Source organism: Limanda limanda, chromosome 1 (genome assembly GCF_963576545.1).
Source record: "Limanda limanda chromosome 1, fLimLim1.1, whole genome shotgun sequence".
NCBI classification, from domain to species: Eukaryota; Metazoa; Chordata; class Actinopteri; order Pleuronectiformes; family Pleuronectidae; genus Limanda; species Limanda limanda.
In genome coordinates, this window is record NC_083636.1 from 35,603,309 (window position 1) to 35,609,093 (window position 5,785).

Here is a 5,785-nt window from a genome sequence, read left to right on the forward strand (position 1 = left end):
TGCTGAAGTTCTAACTGTCCATGTGTGTGAATATTTGTTTCTGTAACTAGTGGTTACTGGTCCGAGACAGCACAAGAAACTATTTTAAAGTCGCCAACACTGGTTCGGTTCTGTAAGCCGGATTGTTAAATCCTCCACATATAAGCTGTGACAGTGTGAGAGCTGCAGGTTGTGCTGCTCTGGCGGAGCTCCACTATCTGTCTTCCCCTCATAAAGACTCAGGCTGACAGGGGCGTACACCAGGGGGGGTTTCTGAGGGAAAACATGGAGGAATCCATCCGTCCCCATGTCCCCTCGAATGGCTGACTTCAGACAAGGAGCCCAATCCGTTTCCCCCTGTGCAGAACCAGGCAGGGGCGTCAAGCGCTGATCTCTCTCTCACCACCGCCTCCACGCAACGTGTGAATGTCCTGCCTCCGGCGTCAGACCGTCACCATCCCTATGGACACCGTCAAGATCATCCAGTCGGAGAAGTTCCCCAGAGAGTGCTCCGTGCCCGTCACGCAGCCACGCTATGCCCCGCCCCCCCGAGTGGCGTGGGACGGCGGAGGCGAGGGCCAGATAATCGTCAACCAGGCCTGCAGCGACCTGACCCTGGACATAACGGTGTCTCCCAGGCCGATGGTGTCCACCCCGGCCCCCGTGACGCGCAGGGAGCAGAGCTTCCTGGCGCAGCGCAAAGCCAGTGCCAACGAGATCTGCTACCACCAGTTCCAGTACAAGATGGAGGACGTCATAGTCAACCAGTACGTGCTACGCTCCTCCTCCACCTCCTCTTCCACCTCCTCCTCGTCCACCTGCTCGGGACCCGTCATGCCCTGCGAGCCCCTGGACTGCCCCACCTGCGGCCACACCTACAACTTCACCGGCAAGCGGCCGCGCATCCTCTCCTGCCTGCACTCGGTGTGCGAGGAGTGCCTGCAGATCCTCTACGAGTCCTGTCCCAAGTACAAGTTCATCTCTTGCCCCACGTGCCGGCGTGAGACGGTGCTTTTCACTGACTATGGCCTGGCTGCTCTGGCCATCAACACCAGCATCCTGAGCCGCTTGCCCTCTGACCCCAACGGGCCCGTGCAGTGGGGCGGGGACGCCGACCGCAGCTGCTACCAGACTGTGCGCCAATACTGCCAGTCAGCCTGCACCTGCCAGATCGCTAACCCCTTGTCCTCCTGCGGCATCATGTAGGCAAGGGGGGGCACTGCAGGTATGACTCGACGTTGGCCCCCCAACACCACTCTTATCGTCTATAAGCTCGACCCTTTCTGCCAACTCCTTCCCCCTCACACACACATACAGTAAATAAATCCCTCCACAGATGTTATCTCTATATATTTAATAGCACAGATGGATGCTATGTGGGACTAATGGATGCTGGTGGTTCGATAAATAGTAAATACATGTATTTTATGTATGGACTGGAATCCTATTCGCCCTCTCTTGTTTGGTTGGACGTGTTTGTCATTGACATCTCTTTACATGGGAATGCCAGGGGAGGTCTGTCCCCCCCCAACCTCGGTGAATAAAGATTAAATAATGATAAAAGGAAACGCTGTGTGGCCTGGACTTGTTATACGTCAAACGAGCGATTACAGGTGAAGATTAAAGCATTTTTTTTCTCTTATTTATTAGCAGTAGTATTTTGTGACTTAAATATTTGTCTGGGGACAGTTCATGGATTAAATAATGATCATAGGATATATTTTCTAATGGATACTGTCCAGAGTTTAAGTTTTTTTTAGGGTTTTGTGAAAACTCATTGAACACAATCCATTTATATACAATTTACAAAAAGTATTTTCTGAATTGGTTTGAATACTTAACAAATTAACATTTTAATTGGTGTTAAACGTGAAGGGGTTATTACATGTTATAAACACACATGTTTGCCTGCACACAAAAACAGCTAAACATCTTTTAATTTCTCCCTAAATTTTCTCCAAACCGGAAACAATTAATTGATCAAATAATTTACCAGCAACACCCGACGAGGACGCAAATAAAGAAGTCATTCAAACAAAAATAACATTACTATATATTGAAATTTGTATTTAATGGATTATTAACATTTTATGTACATGACAGAAAAATATACATTTAGTTGCACAAAACAAACATTTTTCAGTGAAAAATGAAGGCAGGTATACAGCGTAGGTGCATATAGTGGGCAATAAATTAACATGGCAGATTGCTACATCACATGGGCCGAACAGGAAGTATGTGAAATCAGTGGTCGTGCTCCAAACAAGGTCGTTCCACTGCAGAACCAGAACCAACAGTTCCAAACATCATGGCGGACTCTGTGATTCGTCAAATACAGGCAAAGGCTTCCTCCTCCTCCTGAACAACATGCTGAGCCGTCTTCGGGCCGAGTTTTTGTCAGATGACTGCATCTGCTGGCTGTGGAGATAAAAAATTCATCAAATGTAGCTGAGGAAAAGCAATGTGGAAAACATGGGGGGGGGGGGGGGGGGGAAGCTGTGTTTCATGAGGAAAGGACAAACTGTTCATGAGGAACAAATCCACGGACTGAAAATGAACTCCCACCAGCGGCTCTGCCATCACTGTGGGCCTCTGCCATGTCTGAGCAGCACATACGCTTCCCCAGAGCACCGTGCATCACATGACATGAATAGCCCTGCCTCCTCAGAGGAGGTTATAAATGCTTAATTCATATTTTACCCCTTCGTCTCTCTCAGAAAAGGCTCCTCTCTTCTGAACGATGAGAATTTGCTCCTCCAGTTCTTGTTAGTTCTATTGCTCTCCTCTTTTGTAGACTCCTGAAAAGATTGAAATATTTGTCAAGCATTTGTAAAATTAACATATTTCTGTGAAATAATATCTATATCTGTTTGATTGTATTTATTACAGAGATGAAATATTATATTTTGCATTAGAGTGTGTATGTTACCTCCTGTAGATGCTCTTCCTCTATCCTCTCCTGCAGGACATCTGTGCTCAGATGCTGCCCCCTGCAGTCTGATTTTATCTGTCCTGCACCAAACACACACATGCATAAAAACATTACACAGCATTCTTCTCTTCTCTCTTAAGACAAGGGGTCCATTCTAGAAATATCTTGATTATATAAAAAATATCAGGTAGGGCATGGCTTACTTAAGTGCAGCGTTGTAAGCATTGTGTCTGAAGCAGATCTCTGTCGAAAATGTCCATAAGAGTTCCTCTTAACCTGCAGGGCTTCACTGGAACTGGGTTCCTCGTTCTCTACAAGTCCATCCTCCTCAGCAGCTTCACAGTCAGTGTGACAGCTGTCAGGAGCCTGAAAGACAATGTCTTCATGGTTTAATTCACTTCAACCCTCCAGCGGCAAGTAGACATCTCGTCCTCCCCCAGCACGACAAGCCTGTGTCGTGTTCATGAACCCAGCACGGCGTGATGACCGTGACAGCTTCTTAATTGTCTTGCAAAGATGCCATACACAAAAGTCTTCACCTGCACGTCTTTAAGTTCCCGCAGGGCCTCCATCTCCATCCGTAATGTTCGATTCTGAATCTTCTGTCTGGCGATGTTCTCCAGCATTTGGCAAACCTGCTCCAGGTAGCAGAGCCCAGGACTCATGCCCGACATGTCCTCCTCACCGAGCTCCTGCACAGAGCATTGAGCGAGAAAGTGTTATGATGTATATTCATATTGATGACTTCTCCTTTTGTGAGCAAACCTTTGTGGTTATCAGAAGACAAATGTTGATGACTTAGGTTTTCCTATGCCGCCACCATGAGGTTTACATATGTGGTTTGGGTGAAACAACCATTTGACAAATTTCACACATTTATGATAACTTTTGTGTTTTCCATATGTCTCATACAGAACCATCATCATGACCATCCAGATGGTTTTATAGGTTTTTGTATTATAAATAAAGTGATTATAATATTTTAGACTTTGTTTTACCTTTTTGAATTCATTCTCTCGTTTACCTTTAAATTAACTTTGTAAACAACAAGGATAATCTCAACCTGTTCGGTCAGAGTGTCAAGATGTGTCACATTTTTGATTAATGCTTGCATGCAAGAGCTGAACAATGGAAGTGTTATTAAATATGATTATATTTTAAGTAGGAATATATATATAAATTTACATTTGATTGAGTAATTACAGTTGGTTGGTACAGTTTCTATTTAACCCTGATCCTCAGACAAGGAAGTAAACACAACCATAGTTTACCGATGAGACTCAATGACTCATGTGAAGAGGAGCCAAGGTGTCAGTCATTGTCTATCAAAATCCAATCTTGAATCCAAACTTTTTTCCCCGGTGTCTTGTTAACAACATGTCAGACTTATTTCAAAGGAACCTCTCAGACTTCTCCAGTTCCCCCCTCCCATTCCTCTCATGCCTGTGGGCGTAGAGTCAGCTGGGCAGACTGGTTTAAGATCCCTCACACCACAGATGGACTCATGTCACGTTGTGAGCATTAAAGAGATCCTGCTAAAGTAATGACACACCCGTCTTTCAGCTCTTGTGTTGAAACCCTGTTACTGTAGGTGAGAAATCCAAGCTTTGTTAAACTTGTTTGACTTTCTTTCATGCTTTCCTTTAACATTTATAAGCCAGTGCTGCTGGGCAGGACCGAACATGTTTGGGTGAAACTCGTGTAAGTGTGAAAGTGGGAGAGCAAATGAGACCAACCCTTTTCATTGACGGGACTAAGACACAGCGTAGATTTGTCTCATGCTTTTCCAAAAATGACAACACAGTTCGGTTTGTGACATCTCACCTCTGATTTCAGCTTGTCGCATCTCAAAGATATCGGCCGTCTGCAGGTCTCTGAAATCTGTCGGAGGGACGCTGATTGTTTGAGTGTCCTCCCTGGCCCAAAGCTCTCTGACCTTTGACCTCTCACGAATCCTGTTGAGTGCCGTTTGTCCAGGGCAGATGCTCGAGGCTGTCTCCTGAGCACCGCCTCCGCCGTGACGAGCTCTGAGTTGCCCGTCTGATGTTTGGAGTCAGTCCTCTGCAGCGCTCGCTCCACTCTCGAATGCAAGGCGCTGGAGCCGTCCGGGGATTTGCTGGGATAGAGGCTCGGGGTCGAAGAGGAGAAGGAGGAGGACACAGGAGAGGACAGCACAGGACACAATGAAGTGGAGGCCGGAGTGAGTCTCGTCCTTTCTGTCATGAAGGCATCTATCTCCGTATTATCTGCTGAGGTGGTGGAGGGCGAAGCAGGAAAGGATGTGTCCGTGCTGGCCGTCTCCACTCCAGAGTCCACCGATTCTGAGCGGAGGTTTGGTCCAGCGTCAGAGGACGGTGTAGGAGAGTCTGGGTACGTGCCTCCTTCATTCACCCAGGCCTCCATGAGGTTTCCAAAGCTCCTGTAGAGATTCATCCCTGAAGGTTTCTGGCCCTCACACCTGAGCCGCTGAACTCCAGCAGGAACAAGAAAGAGACGCACTCACCCACGCCGTAATTAGCAGAAGTGAGGTGGTGATGTAGCATTCCCAGAGATCCACCTCCTTTGCTACACCACGCCCCTGCCCATCATCCGTCCTGTCACAGAGCCGTGCTGCATGTTCACACCTGCTCCTTCCTGTCACTGAATATGGGAGAGTAGCTGTGACTCAGCAGCGTTGACATGATTTATTTGTCTGAGCACCTGTAAGAAACCCCAAAAAAACAACAAGAGCATGTTAGGACATGGCTGCAAAGATTTAACCTGTGTACACCTTGACAGTCCTGCAGCAAAGGGAGTAATTACAGAGGAATGCCGGTAGATATTGAAAACACAACAACAAGTCTATGGGCTGTTTTTAAATATCACCAACGAGAC

The 5,785-nt window shown here is 46.9% G+C and overlaps 1 protein-coding gene across 1 annotated transcript; it reads left to right on the plus strand.

Moving 5' to 3' along the window:
* The first annotated feature begins 405 nt into the window (after positions 1–405).
* rnf208 (ring finger protein 208) lies at positions 406–1,185 on the plus strand. The gene has a single exon (XM_061081662.1). It carries the CDS (start codon positions 406–408, stop codon positions 1,183–1,185), a length of 780 nt encoding a protein of 259 aa, XP_060937645.1.
* Positions 1,186–5,785: the final 4,600 nt, after the last annotated feature.